Raw genomic sequence first — 20,998 nt, 5'->3', positions numbered from 1 at the left:
TCGCTTTGTAGGCCATGGCCTTTCGGGGCTGTTGCGCCATGAGGGTGGGGGTTCATCAAGATAAAGCATCCAGCCACACATCTCGTTCGACTCGTCTGTTTTTAGGAGAGTGGAGATGGAAACTGGAATCTATGCAATTCCGTTTACTGACATTCCGGTGAAGGCACCCGATGGATCATCTATAGACTTCTGTGCATTTGGACTCCTAAAAATGAGTATTAGGAAACAGACGTCCACGCACTATCAATGGCCTCTGGCAAGCCAGTCAGGAGGAGTGGGATAAGATAGACAGCTCTTCGAACAAGTTTGCTGCAATGGGAATCACCCAATTGAGTATGATCGTTGGTGGAGACATGGCTTTTCATAAGCTAACTAACCTTCAAACATCGTTCCCAGACATCCCGAACGACCTTTTGTATCTTATTTTAGCGATGGGATAGGAAGGAAGCGACCGTGGCCTAAATTTTCTTCGCGATTCCGGTCGCAGCCCATGTTTACTGAACACACGTGCCAACATGCTATAAATCAGACACTCAAAATTTAAACCGTTTCCTTTTACTTTTAAATTCTTACATTCATAAATTCTTAAATTGTGACGCGTTGCGCGGAAAGAAATCTAGAGACAGATTTTTCAGTTTTGATATTAACGTACGTATAGACGTATCTATACTTCTTCTTCTTGTTTTCGAATAGGTCTACTATGGACCACGTTAAGCATCATTCATTTACGGTTCTTCCTCTTTCGATCGGCCCAGTACTTCTTCATCCTTTCGGAGTGGGCTTCTTTACGTTCTCGTGACCAGTTGTTGCCGGTCCGTTTTTTGCTACTTTGATCTTGGAATCCCTTAATTTTGTTGATGATTTTTCTATATTCCTGTCTGTTGTATACTGCCTGCTGTGATATATTATTTTCCTCCATATCCTCCTTGACCCCTTTAAGCCAGCTAGTTTGTGTCTTCCTGTTCTCCATGTATTCCAGAATTCGCTTGGCTGTTCTCTCTGGTGGCATTCTTTTAATGTGTCCGTAGAAGCAGAGCCTTCTTTTCTTGAAGGATGTTGTGATTTTTTCGGTCCTTTTGTATAGTTCCTCATTTGGTCGCAGTCTAAATTCTTGGCCCACTTTCCTGGGCCCTAGTATCTTCCTCAAGATCTTCCTTTCTGTCTTTTCAATGTTTTCTAGTAAGCCCTTCCTGTTCAGTGGAATACATTCGATCGCATATAGACTTTCTGGTTTGATGACAGTGTTGTAATGTCTGATTTTTGCAGTGAATGAAACTGATTTTTTATTGTAGACATTTCGACATAACTGGTATGCTGCTTCCATCTTTCTTGCCCTTTCCTGTAATGCTATTCCTGGTAATCCTGTTGGGGTTATCCATTCCCCTAGATATTTAAACTTCTGTACTCTTTTAATTGTTCCATATTTGGTGACAATATTTTGTGTCGGATCCTTTTTGTCCTGAATCATTAGTTCCGTCTTTTCGAAGGATATCTGAAGTCCCGTCTTTACAGCAGTCTCTTGAAGTGTTTCAATTTGTACCTTGTTTGTTTGTAACGAATAGGCTCAAAAACTACTGAACCGATTTTAAAAATGTCTTCACCTATAGAAAGATACATTGCCAGTGAGTAACTTGGGCTGTATTTTATTTTCGAAACAATTCGAGGTGGGGGGTACGGGGGACAAATATAAAAATAATAGGCTAATATAGTCAAAATATCGAATTTGTCGTATAAGGACGAAACAAAGCTCAATTTAATCCTCTTGACGCAAAGAACAAAACTCGGTAAGCCCTACGGGTCCGAAAACTATGTTTTAAGGCCCTAAAACCAACCGTTGCGGAGATATTGGCACCACACTACCCCTGCTCTAGGAATCGGATAAAGAAATGAACTGCCGTAACCATGGCAACATCAGTTCCAGGATTCTAGAGCAGATGAGATTATGTATGTACGTTTGGGCATGGCTCCCAACCAAAATTGGTACAAATAAGACTTAATATCTGGAAAAAATATACTGTTGTGTAAGGCACTCATAGGACTCCTTTGGGCGGGGATGGAAAGTGGATGAAGTACGAGTATAAAAATCTTACTATATATAAAAATGGAAGTGTGTTTGTGTATATGACACATCTCCTCCTAAACCACTGGAGCAATTTCAACCAAACTTGGTACACGTATTACCTACTATCGGGAGACGATCACTGTGGGGTAAGCCATCCCTAGCGCCCTTAAGGGAGGGGGTCAGGGGGGTAGTTATAATAATAATAATAATAATAATAATAATAATAATAATAATAATAATAATCGAGAATAGTGTCGAATTCATAGTTTTCAGGGTCGCTGAGTTGAAAAGTAATACTCTAGAATTTTTTTAAATTCCAAGTTCAGCCACCTTTTCGGTGGGGAGCAAAGGGGGGAGGGGGGTGAGATATAGAAATAATTAAAAACAGTTTCGAATCCATAGATTTCAGGGTCCCTGAGATGAATAGTAATACTCCGGATTTTTTGCAAGTCTAAAATGGATAGCGCAGGGGTGAGATATAAAATTAATCGAAAAACTATATATAAAAATCTTATCTTCTTCTTACTATATACACTGACTGACAGTGACAATGCAACACCAAGGAGGAGTGGTTCGAAAGGGATGAAAGTTGGGGAAAAAACAGAGACGGCACGGACGAATAATTGATGTTTATTTCAAACCGATATGCAGGTTACACAATGCGCACGGCATCGACTCAGTAGGATGTAGGACCACCGCGAGCGGCGATGCACGCAGAAACACGTCGAGATACAGAGTCAATAAGAGTGCGGATGGTGTCCTGAGGGATGGTTCTCCATTCTCTGTCAACCATTTGCCACAGTTGGTCGTCCGTACGAGGCTGGGGCAGAGTTTGCAAACGGCGTCCAATGAGATCCCACACGTGTTCGATTGGTGAGAGATCCGGAGAGTACGCTGGCCACGGAAGCATCTGTACACCTCGTAGAGCCTGTTGGGAGATGCGAGCAGTGTGTGGGCGGGCATTATCCTGCTGAAACAGAGCATTGGGCAGCCCCTGAAGGTACGGGAGTGCCACCGGCCGCAGCACATGCTGCACGTAGCGGTGGGCATTCAACGTGCCTTGAATACGCACTAGAGGTGACGTGGAATCATACGCAATAGCGCCCCAAACCATGATGCCGCGTTGTCTAGCGGTAGGGCGCTCCACAGTTACTGCCGGATTTGACCTTTCTCCACGCCGACGCCACACTCGTCTGCGGTGACTATCACTGACAGAACAGAAGCGTGACTCATTGGAGAACACGACGTTCCGCCATTCCCTCATCCAAGTCGCTCTAGCCCGGCACCATGCCAGGCGTGCACGTCTATGCTGTGGAGTCAATGGTAGTCTTCTGAGCGGACGCCGGGAGTGCAGGCCTCCTTCAACCAATCGACGGGAAATTGTTCTGGTCGATATTGGAACAGCCAGGGTGTGTTGCACATGCTGAAGAATGGCGGTTGACGTGGCGTGCGGGGCTGCCACCGCTTGGCGGCGGATGCGCCGATCCTCGCCTCGCGTGCTGACGTCACTCGGGCTGCGCCTGGACCCCTCGCACGTGCCACATGTCCCTGCGCCAACCATCTTCGCCACAGGCGCTGCATCGTGGGTATCGGCTGCGATTTGACGAAGCGACCAACCTGCCCTTCTCAGCCCGATCACCATACCCCTCGTAAAGTCGTCTGTCTGCTGGAAATGCCTCCGTTGACGGCGGCCTGGCATTCTTAGCTATACACGTGTCCTGTGGCACACGACAACACGTTCTACAATGACTGTCGGCTGAGAAATCACGGTACGAAGTGGGCCATTCGCCAACGCCGTGTCCCATTTATCGTTCGCTACGTGCGCAGCACAGCGGCGCATTTCACATCATCAGCATACCTCAGTGACGTCAGTCTACCCTGCAATTGGCATAAAGTTCTGACCACTCCTTCTTGGTGTTGCATTTGCTCTGTCAGTCAGTGTATACAAATTTGTGTGTGTGTGTGTGTGTGTGTGTGTGTGTGTGTGTGTGTGTGTGTGTGTGTGTGTAAATGACACATCTCCTCCTAAACCACTGGAGCAATTTCACCAAACTTGGTACACTTATCAATTAGTATCAGGAGACAAACCGCGTGAGGGTAAGACACCCCTAGCACCCTTATGGGCAGGGGGCGAGGGGGGTGGTATAAAGATAATCTAGAATATTATCGAATCCAGAGTTTTCGTGGTCGCTGAAATGATTAGTGACACTCCGAATTTTTTAAAGTTCATGTTCAGCCCTCTTTGGGGTGTGGGTGAGGGGGGAGTGAGATATAAAAATAATCGAAAACAGTGTCCAATCTACAGTTTTCTAGGTCACTGAGATGAATGGTGACAATCCAGACTTTTTATCTCTAAGTGGTGGGGGGCGAAAGGGGTACAGTCGCATTGACAGTTGAAATCCTGTACATCGTATCTATAGTGCGACGGCTAAATACATATACAGTAGTTATCACTTATTAATTTTTGACAGGATCAAATACTTCCCAATCGGTTCAAGCTTCCATAAGGACGAAGTTTTACTCGAAAATTAAATAATCTAAAACTTGAAATCAAACACATCTAAATAATTCTAAAACTACATAATAGATCATAACATATCAATCTGCAAGTCAAAAAGGAATTCTATAAAAATGCACATCACACAGAACTGAATGGTAATGCAAATCTTAGAGGTAAATATTCGGAAACTATCCGGGCAACGCCGGGTACTACAGCTAGTACGTCAATAAGTCCGTAAGGACCATGTTTTCCTTTCCGAAGTTGGGCAGCTATGGACCACATAGAACTTAAGGCTCCTTGGCCTTTCTTCTCTTCTCAGAACCTCTTCATTACTTCGCTTCTCATTTTTCTCCCTTTTACAATTTGCTTTACGTCTCACCGACAAGATATGTCTTATGGCGACGAAGGAAGGATCTTTATTGGGGTAATCATATAAATGGGATTGTATGTAAAGGTGAAGATTTCTGCACACGATTATGCGGTCATTTAGGGGTTGTAGTAAGGATGTAAAGGAGAGGGCACATAAATCTCTCTAAGATCCCAACTAGAGTACGGCTCCAGTATGGGACCCTCACCAGGATTACTTGATTCGAGAACTGGTAAAAATCCAAAGAAAAGCAGCTCGATTTGTTCTGGGTGGTTTCCAATAAAAGAGTAGTGTTACGAAAATGTAGCAAAGTTTGTACTGGGAAGACTTGGGAGACAGGAGACGAGCTATTTGACTAAGTGGTATGTTCCGAAGTGTCAGCGGAGAGATGGCGTGCAAGTGTTTTTGAAAGTAGGAAAGATCACAATATGAAAATAAAGTTGGAATTCAAGAGGACAAATTGGGGCAAATATTCGTTTATAGGAAGAGGAGTTGGGGATTGGAATAACTTACCAAGGCAGAGGCTCGATAAATTACCAAATTCTTGCAATTATTTAAGAAAAGACTAGCAGATAGGGAATCTGCCACGGAGGCGACTCCCTAAATGCAGAGCAGTGGTGATTGAAGAGGCTTCCAAAGAAAGTAATATGCAACTGATAATAAGCAAGGTTGAACAAAAGAGTGAAAGTTGGTGTATCCACAAAGACGCACACAAAATGCTGTCAGTTGGCACACTTATTTATTTAGAACTATTTATCTACACATTACACATTGAACACGCATATAATCTAATTAACTGCCGTCACAACAAACCACCATTTTAACAACTGCCTATCACTAAGCATATGGAGATTGCAACCTTGAACCAATTGACTGCTTACAAACATGTCGTCCAAAACACGAGGTCAAAAGTACAAATTCCTGTTAAACCACAACTCCTACTACACAATAACTCATCTCCACCATCAAGACCACCTCCTTATTTATGTGCCTGGCCAGGCTTCTAGAAAGATATGCCACAACAGACCTTCTCGTAAATTCTAGAGTGCTTAAAACCCAGATATAATGCAAAGGATATTGTCTATAGTTCTCTTTTACCTAGTGCCATTCTGAATGTTACAGTGTGTTTCACATTACTGTAGTGGATTACAAATCATACTTACAGGTAATAATAAATTATATACTATTAAATGCATGTTCTTACATTAACTAAACTTATATAAATATCTATATAGAGCACAAGTTTCATGACATAACCTCACAAACAATGCGATCATCCGAATACGTAAATAATAATACTAATACTAAATGGATGCAAACATTTCATAGCCATACATTACAGGTCATAATAATAATAATAATAATAATAATAATAATAATAATAATAATCGTAAAATAATAATAATAATTCTAGCTCGATACTTGCATTATTTACCCATGGGTTAAAGGATATTGTTTTCAAATTATATAAGTCTATTACACTTGCATCAAAGTGAATGCAGATAACTTCCAGGAATCTATTTCGGCACCTATCCATCGGACAGACATTCCCTAGTTTTATGGGGGGGGGGGGCAAACGAGGAGCGGATCCATGTGGACAAGGCCTTAAGCAATACCTCTAGAACATCTCTGCGTTTACACTTTTATCAGAAAATGAAACGGTAATTAGGAATTTCTTGTAGTTTCGTTTCGATTTCTCCTTTGTGTGTGTGTGTGCGCGCGCGTGTGTGTGTGTGTGTGCAATGAATTTCCGCGCATCTGGACTGATGAAGGGATGTCCTTAACATCGCCGTCCGTGCAGCTTGGATTGCCATTGGACATCTTGCAGGAAGGTATGAGACAAAATTCCCGTGCTTGTACTCCGCCGCAGTTGGCTTCATTGAAAACCTCGACGTCGGGCGATAGTCCACAGTCCACTAGTAACGGCGAGGCATAACGCAAGGTGAGTAACTTTGAAAATCAGTTCTATTACGGTAATACTGAAAGCGTTTCTGGACTCATGTCCATATAATATATTTTCTCCTGCGTGTGAGAAATGTGTCCTGAAAATTTGGCTGTACCTTATTATTACATCCTGTATGTATGATCCAGAGGACATAAAAAACTTTCCAGTCTATCAAACACACAAAATGTCAATAAAAATTACAACACTATAAACATACCTGTAAAAAATACACATTATTACACAAAGAATGACATGTTTCGCTCTGCAAGAACATCCTCAGATTCTATCAAATCACTTAATTTAACTACTCTAAGTATATCTACATAGTCTAACTTAAAATCATAACAAATATGAAATGCATTTTTATAAATTTGCTTCAAATCTGTCTGTCTGTCTGTCTGTCTGTCTGTCTGTCTGTCTGTCTGTCTGTCTGTCTGTCTGTCTGTCTGTCTGTCTGTCTGTCTGTCTGTCTGTCTGTCTGTCTGTCTGTCTGTCTGTCTGTCTGCGCATCACGAGAAAACAGCTGAACAGAACTGATCGTCAATCGGAATTTAAGGTACAGTTTTGTTTAAGTTGTGTACACATTTACGCATGATTTAAGAACATGTGATTCTATGTGTAATAGTGTGTATTTTTCACAGGTATGTTTATAGTGTATAATTTTTAGTCGTATGGACAAAGATAATGACAATTCACAGACATAGCACTCGCATTCGTCGGTGCAAGCCCTGGACCTCAAGAAAGAAACAAAAGACGGCACGAGCAGCGGAATACAACATAAAGGAGTCCTGTCTACGGCGCGTAAGTATGTATACATATTTCTCTAGATATTTCTCTAGTAACTATTTCTTAATTTACCACGAATTTTTCACTTTATTGGTGTAAAAGCAATTATTATGTTCCATTTGGGACAAATATTACAGTGACATTTCGTGGATACCTTTGGTGTGCATAACCCATATTTCTCTAGTAACGACGGTATTTCTTAATTTACAGCAGATTTTTCACTTCATTTGTGTAAAAGGAATTATTATGTTCCATTTGGGACATTTCGTGGACAGGTATGCGCTACATAACCTTATTCGTCTACTAATGCCATTCCACGCCATCCCTCCACTGACAGCACGGAATATACCACTTAGTTGAGCAGCTCTTCTTCTTTCTCCCACGTTTTCCAAGCCCTAACTTTGCAACGGTACCTTTTGTTGGAAATCACCCAGAAATTAATATCTGATGGCACAAAACATTAGTTGTTCCTTTGGGCGAAATTTTTAATGTATAGTACTGAATTAAAAAAAAACATAACCTATTATTACGCCAATTATGTTGGTAAACTATCAGCCTTTACTTCTCTCTCGAAATTTGCTCAGAGAGCATCAAAAACTTATCTTTTGTAGCTATTTTGTTTCAATATTTTTGTCCACCCCTCACTATATTCCGCGGACACCCAGTACTTTTCTACATCGCCGCTACTAGCCCTCGCAACTTCCTTCACGAAATACTCCGAGGTGTTGGTTTCAACACAACAAGTAGCGCACCATCTCACCCTCCCATAGAACACAGTTCTCTTGTTAAAAATTTAGACACCGTGCTCGATAGCTGCAGTCGCTTAAGTGCGGCCAGTATCCAGTATTCGGGAGATAGTAGGTTCGAACCCCACTGTCGGCAGCCCTGAAGATGGTTTTCCGTGGTTTCCCATTTTCACACCAGGCAAACGCTGGGGCTGTACCTTAATTAGGCCACGCCACTTCCTTCCCACACCTAGCCCTTCCTCCCTGTCCCATCGTAGCCATAAGACCTATCTGTGTCGGTGCGACGTAGAGCAACTGCCAATAATAATAATAATAATAATAATAATAATAATAATAATAATAATAATAATAATAATAATAATAATAATAAAAATAGACAGACGCTCACGTGTTTGGTGTTGCACTGGTCAAGGGCGAAGCGCAGCGAGAAGTTCCTCCCCTGGGCTGGGTCCAGGTAGCAGGGTGGCTCTCTCTTGTGGAAGCTACCCCTGGTGTAGATCACTCCACTGAAATCCTCTTCAGTCTCCAATGATACCTCCATGTAGTTCGCTCCACAACGCAACTCCACTCGCTTGTAGCCGCTGTTCGTCTCGCCGATAGCCATCTGAGAACCCACCTCCTGCTTCCACACATCTGGAACAGGACATTGTAACAGCTACCATTAATGATATGCTACTCGCACTTGTGGCCATACAAAATACACAATAAATATTGGATAGACACACATCTAATTAAATGTAAATTCGAATCACAAATTAGGTAAACTAGGGCAGAGTGCGGCAGCACCGGAGAGTTGCGGTTTCGGGTCTGTGGGGATTTTACTTCATAATATATCGAATGACTAAAATATTTTCCACACTATGTAAACCATTTGAAATAGTATACAATATATTGGTCCGCCTCTGTGTTGTGGTTAGTGTGATTAGCTGGCGGCCACAGTAGTGTTACCTTCTTAACTCGCTGACTAACTTTTGAAACATATAAAACTGCATTTATATTGAAAAATCTGAATATCTGCATTTAAAATGGAAATTATGGAAATTAATATTCATAAAATAAAATACACGATCGTCGAACCCTGGACTCACACTTACTTCTTACCTGCTTACTTGCACATACGTTATTTGAAGGGCGCCAGCTACCACTCAGTGCAGCAATAATAGAATGAGACTCTTGACTATCTCTAGGGTGTGGGGTAATAAGCTTACTTTTGACAACATACCATATATGTTCTGGGAAAAGGAGATTGGCGTTCGGTTTTCCCATTAATTTTGAGGTTAAGATATTTTACTGTCATTGAAATAAAACTATGAATTCATTTGATAGAACAAAATATATTCTTTAAATAATATATAAAAAATAGTGAGTCTTGTTGCGATAAAACAGATGAGAAGATGAAATTATGACATTGCAACTGAAAGAAACTAGGCATGAATTTGAATTCTTCTTGACCGGACATTTAACAATTTATACAAAATATATCCCTCACTGTTTCACTTGACTGTACCTTCAACACTTTGAGTGTAATTACGCCGTATTCCTAAAATCTGGTGTTTACTGTAGATGTGTCACGCCTAATTTGGCGATGTATCCATGTGACTGCTTCTTCTCCATATCATATGATTTCTTGGTAAATCTGTATGGTATTCAACTGAGTGACCGACCAACTTTGGCCTCACTCTCTCAATGACCAAAGACTAATGCTTCACTGAGTCTTCTCCATCTCGTTCCCTTAATGACCAACTGTGGCCTCTGCTTCCAGTAGAATAATGACTGTCCACTTATCCCTTTGACTTCTTCACTGTTCAGCTTCCGTTTAAATAACGACTCCCGTTGACTGACTGAGGCCACTCCATCTTCGTTCACTTAATGGCCAACTGTGCCTCTCCTTCCAGTAGAATAATGACTGACTGTACAATATGCAGCCACCTTATATAGGTACAGCATGGCACACCTACGTAATCTCCAGAAATAACAATGACCTACTCCCACAACGCGACAGGTATTCCATGTGGGGTTGGAACACTTGCACGGAGTGACACTTGCACGGAGTGACATTTACACGGAGCTTTCACTCTACCTGATGATTCAGAAGTAGAATGGTCATACTAACATAAATTTTGGATACCTAATCTAATTTGATCTGTACTTTGACGAAAATGCACATAAATACTGGCCTCTCCTGGAAATCCAATACCACACGCGTAAATGCTTCAACATGTAAAAAAATGACTCAAAAAGTATAAAATAGTCTTCGGCTCGCCAGGTGCAGGTCTTTTTGATTTGACTCCCGTAGGCGACCTGCGGGTCGTACACCCAGCCCCCGTGCCAGCGTAACGAACCCAGAACCTATCATGGTTAAACTTCTTGCCCTGCCGGAAATCGAACCCGGGACCCCTGTGACCAGGGGCCAGCACGCTAACCATTTAGCCATGGAGCCGGACAATAAATTTCATAAAACCGCATAATGACTTACAACTTTATAAAATGACATAATACAAAATGGCAAAGAATGACAAAAATGACCTAATAAATTAGCATTTTTTTTGCTATTTGTTTAAGGTCGCACTAAGATATCGAAGGTTTTCGGCGACGGAAGGGTGGGAGATTGGGAAGGTAGCGGCCGTGGCCTTCTTTAAGGTACAGCCCCAGCATTTGCCTAGTGTGAAAATGGGAAACAACGGAAAACCATCTTCAGGGCTGCCGACAGTGGGGTTCGAACCAACTATCTCCCGAATGCAAGCTCACAGCTGCGCGACTCTAACCGCACGGCCACTTTCTCGGTAATTAGCATTTCTACCTTGTGGGAACTATGATAAGGATTTCTATACAAGTTAGCAATGTCTATTTAGAACCAATTAAAAAATGACATGTCACCAAAAATCCTAGCTCTGGTAATCACGGTAGTGAATTTAGATGCAATTTATAAGTAACCGTTAATTTTATAAATGCCGGCCCCATGGTGTAGGAGTAGCGTGCCTGCTTCTTACCCGGAAGCCCCGGATTCGATTCCCGGCCAGAGAGAGCCAAGAATAACTACCGTGAGGATTCGTCGTGCTGACAACACCTCACCCTCGTAATCTGCAGGCCTTCGCGCTGAGCATCGGTCACTTTGTAGACCAAGGCCCTTCAAGGGCTGTTGCACCATGGGGTTTGTTTTTCAGGTTAATTTTATTCATTGTAAGAGACATTTAGCTGACTTAGCGCCGTTTCCAGGGAACACCACGGGAAGGTAGTCTCTTTGCGTTCCTCATACATATATTTTTTCACTATGCGCAAGTTCGTCAAGTTTTTTTTATTTTTTAAGTGCTGATTCAAGATATTTGCATGGTTATGCAGTGATATTTCATTGCCACGTTTTCTCTTTATTAATTATGATTCAGAATATTTCTATATTTACAATATTTGCATGATTTACAAATCCTGTAATATTCCAGGGTAGTTTCACTGCAGTTTCTGAGCGTAAGCAACACAAACTAGGAATGATCTTCGTTTGCCATTAACTTCAAGTATTTTTCAGACCTTTGATATACTCTCATCGATCTTCACTGCTGATTTCTTCCTTCTCTCTGTGTCATCTCGAAGAGTCTTGATCAGCGAATATACAATACATTCGGGTGCGCTCTCGAAATTAAACTGTTTATTCTTTGGTTCCAGCCTTCAGAAACGTTATTGGTCCGATGCCGCCTTCCACAACAGTTCCACATATTTCTTGGCATGTGCTCGTTATCCAGCCACTGACCAACGACATAGTCGTAAAACACCTGTAGATTCTGATTTTTAGGCGAGCTCTCCTGAATACATAGCCAACCAATTATCAATCATTTCTAGAGAAATGAGTGCTAGTGCTGAACACACTCGAATATGAAGTCTAATTCCTTCATTTTCCCTGTACGCAGTAACAAGGCCACAATCTTGTACTTTCCTCCATATACATTGATTAAAATGATAGTTGCAACCAAAAATCTCAGCTTGAGGAAACAGCATTTTAGCTGATTGGACGATGGCGATTTCGAAGTCCATAATACGTGTCACAGGGTTCCATCCTAGTACGTTGTTTTTAACAGCTTCGAAGAAACGAGCATAAGGTTTCCCGTTTCTTGTTTGGTAACAGCGCGTAGACACCTGGTATCGTGTTGGTTTCTTCCCAAGAACTTCCAAGATCGGCGTAGAAGTAACAGCCCAAACTGCTTGCTTGAACTTTTGAAGGTCCCGTCGACAAAGAAGGAAGAGCATCTTGATAAAACAGGTTTTCCTTTCTCGCTGGCAAACACTAATATCCTGACTTTAAGCCCCCTATTGTCGTCTTCAAGTAGGAATTTTCCACCGTCGTTCATTGGTATGTCTTTCCTATATTATTACACCTCCAGAATCGATCGGGTCTTTTCTTTTCCGTCGGATACGATGTAATGATTGTTTGGCACTTCTAAGTGACGGCAGCGATGTCACAAGGTCATAGCCTCTATTGAAGAGCTGGCCTAGTTCTTCGGTGTAAACTATTGAAATCATACTGTCTGTTTCCCTTGCACGTTTTTTTTTTTAAATTTACTACACTTTTTCACTTCATTCGCCGCGTCGTCCGGAATGCAAACATGACTTGTCTCGCCTAAAACTTTATTCTATTTCGTTGTTATTCTTCCTATACATTTACTTTTCTTGAAATATACGCACAGCCGATAAGTCATTTGATCTTTATTGGTATAGTCCACAATATACTGATGTCTGTCGTAAATCAACAAAGGCGGTCTCAGTGAACTCCATAACTGCAGAGCAAATATCACCAGTTCAACACGGAACACTAGTTGTCACACAGGTATCAACTGTAGCAATGAATTCCACTTACCGGGTGGGCCTTCCCCTCCCCCTGTTTCTGGTTTTCCAACCCTCCTTGGGCCTCCGTGCAAGTGTCACTGTTTGAAATAGCCATGCTTAGTAATTTCCGGGAATTTTTGGCTTTCCGTGCAAGTGTCAACACATTCCATCTCCGTGCAAGTGTCACAACTTCATTACATGTAATGGTGAAATCCCCTGGGGCTCCCTAAGAAACTCAAAGGAACTGAGCTCAGTGCTAAGTGAGCACGATGACGTAGCCATGACGTGGCGATGACTTGACAGAAATGTCAGCAATGTTGCACAATATAGCAATGTCATATCCAACATCTGATATATAACAATTCTCACTGTACACGTCTTGAGTGTTATTCTACACATACGTATATATGCATACATCTAAGTACAATCCTTCAAGTGACAAGCATTGCAAAATTGAATTGAATAAGAATGATAATTACAATAATAGTAATAATATCACAGATAAAATAATAATACTGACATAATAATGATAATAATAATAATACAGATAAAATCATAAAATAATAAAAATACAGATATCATCTTGTAACGGGATTTGAACCGTTACAGTAGTTAAATTAAGTTGCATTTGTAATATACGGACATGAATACTACCGTAATTAGGCCTAAGTATAAATTGTTATTGTTTGCAATATATCATTATCACAGAGCTGCGAGAATTTCTTCTGGGGAATGAGAACTTCATTAATCGCCCTGTGCTGGGCAAGCGAGGGGCCGGGAAATCAAACGTATGCCTTTTTCTTTGCTGCTGTCCGTCCCAGCTGTAAGTGCCAGTATTGAATGGTCCCCACCCCCACATGCAGAAGCTGAGACCCCCACTGAGTCCGAGGAGTTCGGCCAACCCGGAATGTAAATGCAACTAAAGACTTAGCCACGAGTGGTAGAGTATTATTTCTCCCAGTGCAAACCCATCAACTACAGAGAGATTAAATACAACATTAAAATTATATGTACCGAGCAAGTGGCCGCGCGGTTTGAGTCACGTAGCTATCAGGTTGTATTCGGGAGATAGTGAGTTCCAATCCCACTAAGTGAGCACGATGACGTAGCCATGACGTGGCGATGACTTAACAGAAATGTCAGCAATATTGCACAATATAGCAATGTCATATCCAACATCTGATATGTAACAACTCTCACTGTACACGTCTTGAGTGTTATTCTACACATACGTATATATCAATCAGTATTGATTGATTGACTGTCGACAGCCCTGAAGACGGTTTTTCGTGGTTACCCATTTTCACACCAGGCTGTACCTTAATTAAGCCCACGGTCGCTTCCTTCCCACTCCTAGCAGTTTCCTATCCCATCGTCGCCATAAGACCTATCTGTGTCGGTGCAACGTAAAGCAGATTGTAAATATATATAAAACACTATTAAATTCAAGACTAGGTCTTTTCGGAAAAAGGATAGTGACGAACGGGCTAAACCGGGAAGAACAACCGAAAAGAAGACACGGTATCCATTGGACAGAGGAACGCAAGCAGGCCCATTCGGAAAGAGTGAGGGAATTCTGGGCTAAAAAGCAGCGGTGGCTCATGACCAAATTTCCAGGGGGTTAACAACAAAATTTGTGTTCACGTCTGAAATATACCAAAGTAGAATGTAAATAAGTACAAAATCACTTACTTAAATCATTTCACTAGGAGTTACTTGTACGACTGCTTCTCTACTCATAATATGGTAGAACCCTTATAACCGAGGATGCATTTTCCCGAGACTAATCTGTGAATGTACAAGAAAAGTAAAATTACGACTGCCGGGCTGAGTCACTCAGGCTTTGGCTGGACTGAGGCTCTTGGCTTTCTGATCCCGTGATTACGAAAACCTGTTCAGAGTTAGCTACTAGCGCAATCTTCCTGCGATGAAATGCAATAGTAACTTCTGGGAGCTGTGGCCAATAGTAACAGGGGAGGTGGCGGACCCTTGTGGTCAACTGTAATACTATCTCTGGTTTGAGGGTGGTTGTAGACGGAAAGGCACATTCCTTACCGTGCTCCTCGCTTATGGATATATCTATGCATAAACCATGACGTCATCTCCATGCGCATGCGTATAGTCTTAAGGTTCGTAGCAAAATCTCCAGTGTGCTCCCTGGCATTGTCAGTCGAAACGAACAGCTGTCAGTGTAACGGACCTTCGATATAACTCGAATGCTTTCGATCGATTGGCGAAATCAGGTCGAAAAAAGGAAACAATTTTGAATTGCCGGTATCCATGAATGCGTGAATATTTGTTACAACTGGGTGTTCATGTGCTCATGTGCTCCTGAGAGCCCACCGCCACTGGCTAAAAGGAAAGCAAAGTTTACAGCCAAATGAAACAAGACTTAACGTGGTCCTCCATTGCCCCGGCGAGAAAATTAATTAATTAATTAATTAATTAAAGAGAAGAGTGTGATAAAGTTAAGGAAAACCATACATACATACATACATACATACATACATACATTATCATTATAGACTGTTATGCCTTTCAGCGTTCAGTCTGTAAGCCTCTGAGAATTTACTAAACGTCGCCACAATCCTCGATTTGCAACTAGTGTTGTGGCCTCATTTAGTTCTATACCTCTTATCTTTAAATCGTTAGAAACAGAGTCTAACCATCGTCGTCTTGGTCTCCCTCTACTTCTCTTACCCTCCACAACAGAGTCCATTATTCTCCTAGGTAACCTATCCTCCTCCATTCGCCTCACATGACCCCACCACCGAAGCCGGTTTATGCGTACAGCTTCATCCATCGAGTTCATTCCTAAATTAGCCTTTATCTCCTCATTCCGAGTACCCTCCTGCCATTGTTCCCACCTGTTTGTACCAGCAATCATTCTTGCTACTTTCATGTCTGTTACTTCTAACTTATGAATAAGATATCCTGAGTCCACCCAGCTTTCGCTCCCATAAAGCAAAGTTGGTCTGAAAACAGACCGATGTAAAGATAGTTTCGTCTGGGAGCTGACTTCCTTCTTACAGAATACTGCTGATCGCAACTGCGAGCTCACTGCATTAGCTTTACTACACCTTGATTCAATCTCACTTACTATATTACCATCCTGGGAAAACACACAACCTAAATACTTGAAATTATCGACCTGTTCTAGCTTTGTATCACCAATCTGACATTCAATTCTGTTGGATTTCTTACCTACTGACATCAATTTAGTCTTCGAGAGGCTAGTTTTCATACCATACCCATTGCACCTATTTTCAAGTTCCAAGATGTTAGACTGCAGGCTTTGGGCACAGTCTGCCATTAAGACCAAGTCGTCAGCATAGGCCAGGCTGCTTACTACATTTCCACCTAACTGAATCCCTCCCTGCCACTTTATACATTTCAGCATATGATCCATGTAAACTACAAATAGCAAAGGTGAAAGATTACAGCCTTGTCTAACTCCTGTAAGTACCCTGAACCAAGAACTCATTCTACCATCAATTCTTACTGAAGCCCAATTGTCAACATAAATGCCTTTGATTGATTTTAATAATCTACCTTTAATTCCATAGTCCCCCAGTATAGCGAACATCTCTTCCCTCCGTACCCTGTCATACGCTTTCTCTAGATCTACGAAACATAAACACAACTGCCTATTCCTCTCTTAGCATTTTTCAATTACCTGGCGCATACTGAAAATCTGATCCTGACAGCCTCTCTGTGGTCTGAAACCACACTGGTTTTCATCCAACTTCCTCTCAACGACTGATCGCACCCTCCCTTCCAAGATGCCAGTGAATTCTTTGCCTGGTATGCCAGATTATTCAGGCCACAAACAAGATTCCGTGAAATGAAATGGCCTATGGCTTTTAGTGCCTGGAGTGTCCGAGGACATGTTCGGCTCACCAGATCAGGTCTTTTCATTTGACGCCCGTAGGTGACCTGCGCATCGTGATGAGGATTAAATGATAATGAATACGACACATACATGCAGCCCCCGTGCCAGCGAAATTAACCAATGATGGTTAAAATTCCCGACCCTGCCGGGAATCGAACCCGGTACCCTGTGACCAAAGGCCAGCACGCTAACCATTTAGCCATGGAGCCGGACAAGATTCCATGACTGGTGAACACAGGGCGGGAATGAACTTGTTAACTCACACGATATCGGAAGATGATCATTTGTAATTACTTAGAAAAGATGGTTCGCGTGCAGCGTGCTTGCGGAAATGACCGCGATCAAACAGAAGGCTGTGGAAACGCGGGCCTACTTTCAGGTCATCGCTGGCGCCTAGTACAGCTCTATATCGGCAGGCATTATGAGGTACGGTCGACATTCCTAACGTGAAGTCACGGGTCTGCATTCCAGCTACCCGGGGGCGGTATACTTCATGTTTTTAGGAGACACTATTGGAGCTCAGCCAAATTAATATGTTCTTGGAGGCCACTGACTTGGCACTTTCGAAGGCTTTATCATTGAACCTAGGTACTCTTGCTCTATTGAATCCAATTATCTACGGCTACTGCGCAGATTAACAGGGGCTTCATACTGGCCATTGCACAGCCCGGTGGACGCATCCTCAAGCGAGCCACACTCAACCACGGTGGACTTACTGCTACCAGAGGACCTTTTCATATAGATCAAAAAACTGATACGTACATGTAGGCTCCACTTCTAATTTACTCAATATTGTCTCAGTCATTTCGTAACTTGTTCTAACACGCTGAGAATGTCTGCATTCATCCTGATAAAAATCTTACACTCCACCTCTATGGTGTAGCAGTTAGTAGTGTGATTAGCTGCCATCCCCCGGAGGCCCGTGTTCGATTCCAGGCTTTGCCACGAAATTTGAAAACTGGTTCGAGGACTGGAACGGGGTCCCCTCAGCCTCGGGAGGTAAACTGAGTAGAGAGGGGTTTTGATTCCCTCCTCAGCCATCCTCGAAGTCGCTTTCCATGGTTTCCCACTTCTCCTCCAGGAAAATGGCGGGATGGTACCTAACTTACGGCCACGGCTGCTTCCTTCCCCGTTCCTTGCCTATCACTTCCAATCTTATCATCCCCCACAAGGCCCCTATTCAGCATAGCAGGTGAGGCAGTCTAGGCGAGGTACTGGTTCTCCTCCCTATTTGTATCCCCCGCCCAAATGTCTCACGCTCCAGGACACTGCCCTTGAGGCGGTAGAAGTGGGATCCCTCGCTGAGTCCTGGGGAAAACTAACCCTAGAGTGTAAACGGATTAAATTAATAAACAAAAAATCTTAGAGTGTAAAAATACGGGTATCTTCGGACATCACAGCGTTATAGAGGAGATCACACACTGTACGTGCGCACCTAAAATAGTTATCACAACTCTAGTTTACAGTTAAAATATCGAGTTAAATTTTATAATCAATTATTTCAAATTTACGTTTTGTTTTTATTATTGATATTATACTGTACTTTTAGAAGAATAAGTATATTTTCTTTTTATTTGTTTTTTGAAAGTAGATTGATTCCTACTTTGTTTTTAATTTTAGGTTGAGGATATCAATCTGAAATATAAAAGTGTAAGATATTTAATATATGTAAATTTATATGAAGGAACTAGGCAAATTTAATGTTCGCCTGTTTATCAAAAACATGTCCTTTTGAGATGTATTTAAGGTCGGGCCTGCCCCCTGATAGTGAATTAAAGGGCCGCGGTATTTTGACCGTGCAAAGGTAGCATAATCATTAGTCTTTTAATTGAAGGCTGGAATGAATGGTTTGACGAAACATTAACTGCCTCCGTGTAATAAATAGAATTTAACTTTTAAGTCAAAAGGCTTAAATAAATATGAAAGACGAGGAAACCCTATAGATCTTTATATGGAATTATACATATTTTGTTTGAAGTAATGCAACTGACGAAGAAATGATGTTTTATACAATTTTGGGTGCATTCTTCTTCTTCTTTTACCGCTTTTCCGACATCTGTGGTGTCGCGGGTGCGAACTGTGTCGCACATGTGGATTTGACCATGCTTTACAACAGGATGCCCTTCCTGATGTCAACTCTATATGGAGGGATGTAATCACTAATGCGTGTTTCTGTGAGGGTTGGTGGTTTAGTGCGTTGTCTGAACTTGAAGAGGAAACTGTTGGGACAAACACAAACACCGAGTCCTCGAACCGGAAGAATTAATCAGACCCGATTAAAATCATCGACCTTCCGTGGTTTCCCATTTTCACACCAGGCAAATGCTTAATTAAGCCTTAATTAAGGCCACGGCCGCTTCCTTCCAACTCCTAAGCCTTTCCTATCCCATCGTCGCCATAAGACCTATCTGTGTCGGTGCGACGTAAAGCCCCTAGCAAAAAATTCATCGACGCTGCCGGGAATCGAACCCGGAGCCCTCTGAAAAGAAGGCCTCAACGCTGACCATTCAGCTAAGGAGTCGTACTTTCAGTGCCTCTCTACAGTAAATAAATTCTACAGCAACGCATGCCGTATTAATATGTTTGTGAAATCATGCTGCATGAAATTAGGATGGAGGTAACATTGTTGAGACCCTCTTATCCGTAACCTCGGCACTTGGTGGGGTAGAGTGGTTAGGTTACCTCTACGCCCGATCACCTTGCCCCCCAGGAATTAACCTGGTACTCATTTTTGGTGTAGGCTGAGTGAACCTCAGGGCCATGTGCACCTCCGGAAGTGGTATCTCGTTTCTTAAATTTTTCGACTTTCTGACGCGGAATCGAACCCATGTCCTTATGGGTTAACCGGGCACGCCTTTACCACCTCGGCTAGGCAGTCCCTATACATATTTTATCGAAGGATGGATATTCCTAATAAAGTATTGTTCTAATTGTTAATAGGCCTACGAGGTTCGTAATAAGGTTTTATAGGTTGAAGTTACAGTATATTTCTCTTCAAAAAATCATTACCGGGCGAGTTAGCCGTGCGGTTAGGGGCGTGCAACTGTGAGTTTGCATCAGGGAGATAGTCGGTTCGAACCCCACTGTCGGAGGCGCCGAAGATGGTTTTCCGTGGTTTTCCATTTTCACACCAGGCTGTACCTTAAGTAAGGCCACGGCCACTTCCTTCCCACCCCTAGCCCTTTCCTATCCCATCGCTACCACAAGACCTATCTGTGTCAGCGTGAACGAGTAAATCATTTCACATACCTTGGAAGAACCATAACAGACAACCTAGAAAAATCTGGGGGGAAAATAACATGCATTTTAACTGACGTACACGATAATCCGAATCATATTGTAATACAATATCATCACGCCAGCAAGAAGAGCTCGATTATCATATTTTGTTAGAACTATCGCATGTGTTTAATATCTTTATCTTCATTTTAATAGAACCAAACATTTGTGCTCCAGAACATTGTCCTAGACGGTGACGCCGTCTCTCAGGCCAGGAGATTTGTATCGAAGAAGGAGATGTGCGGCGCAGGTGAGAGGGTTGGTGGCCGTGGCCTATACTAGAAACTGTCCCGGTATTCGCCTGAGTGCAGGGAAATGGAAAATCACTGAAAACCATCCTCAGTAAGCCGACTGTGGGGACCAGCTGCTCTCCGCCTCCCGAGTACAGAGGCGAATATTCACGGTAGAGCCGTGGCAATCCCTCCTCTCCTCGGTTGGCCTGTCGGAGTGCAGAGCTGTCGGACCACGGACCAGCCGTGTCCACTTGTGGGCCGAGACCCAACCAAAATAGTCCTTGTTCAAATCTACTTCAGTCGAGGACCGAGCACTCCACACTGGCACAGGTGCAGCCCCATTCTATTAGACGCAAGGAAATGCACTGCGGGCCAG

The 20,998-nt window shown here is 42.5% G+C and overlaps 1 protein-coding gene across 2 annotated transcripts in view; it reads right to left on the bottom strand.

Moving 5' to 3' along the window:
* The window catches only part of LOC136876506 (uncharacterized), a 120,358-nt gene that overhangs the window by 34,717 nt on the left and 64,643 nt on the right, over positions 1 to 20,998 (bottom strand). For both annotated transcript variants that reach the window (XM_067150520.2, XM_067150519.2), the window contains exon 2: positions 8,795 to 9,039. In XM_067150520.2, coding sequence (XP_067006621.2) covers positions 8,795 to 9,039 — 245 coding nt within the window. The remainder of the gene's footprint in view (positions 1 to 8,794; positions 9,040 to 20,998) is intronic.

The sequence above is a fragment of the Anabrus simplex genome, chromosome 6, assembly GCF_040414725.1.
Source record: "Anabrus simplex isolate iqAnaSimp1 chromosome 6, ASM4041472v1, whole genome shotgun sequence".
Classification (NCBI taxonomy): domain Eukaryota; kingdom Metazoa; phylum Arthropoda; class Insecta; order Orthoptera; family Tettigoniidae; genus Anabrus; species Anabrus simplex.
Note: the sequence above shows the minus strand (reverse complement) of the source record. Positions and strands in the feature narration are given on the sequence as shown.